This window comes from Eimeria mitis, genomic scaffold (assembly GCF_000499745.2).
Source record: "Eimeria mitis Houghton genomic scaffold, Emh_scaff3841, whole genome shotgun sequence".
NCBI classification, from domain to species: domain Eukaryota; phylum Apicomplexa; class Conoidasida; order Eucoccidiorida; family Eimeriidae; genus Eimeria; species Eimeria mitis.
In genome coordinates this window covers 5,406-5,642 of record NW_013572175.1, presented here as the reverse complement: position 1 = coordinate 5,642, position 237 = coordinate 5,406, and the positions used below count along the sequence as shown (strand labels likewise).

Below are 237 nucleotides of genomic sequence, written 5' to 3'. Positions count from 1 at the left end.
TATTAACCCCAACAAACTTGCTGCTGCATCTGCGGTGTCTGTACACCCGGCGGCCCCTCCCAGTTCTCGCTGCAGCAGATCATCTCCTGCTGCTGCTGCTGCTGCTGCTGCTGCTACTGCAAAGAGCAGCAGGCTACCTGATGCAGGCTCCACTCCCGCTGCAGCAGCAGCAGCAGCAGCAGCAGGAAATGAAGCAGCAGCAGCACCAGCAGCACCGGCAGAACTGGCAGCAGCAGA

General features: G+C 60.3%; 1 protein-coding gene across 1 annotated transcript in view; it reads left to right on the top strand.

Moving 5' to 3' along the window:
* Positions 1 to 237, top strand: part of EMH_0070090 (uncharacterized protein) — a gene marked incomplete at both ends in the record, with an annotated part of 1,737 nt that overhangs the window by 329 nt on the left and 1,171 nt on the right. Inside the window, one exon of the mRNA XM_013498939.1 lies at positions 3 to 237. Within this exon, the coding sequence (XP_013354393.1) occupies positions 3 to 237 (235 nt within the window). The remainder of the gene's footprint in view (positions 1 to 2) is intronic.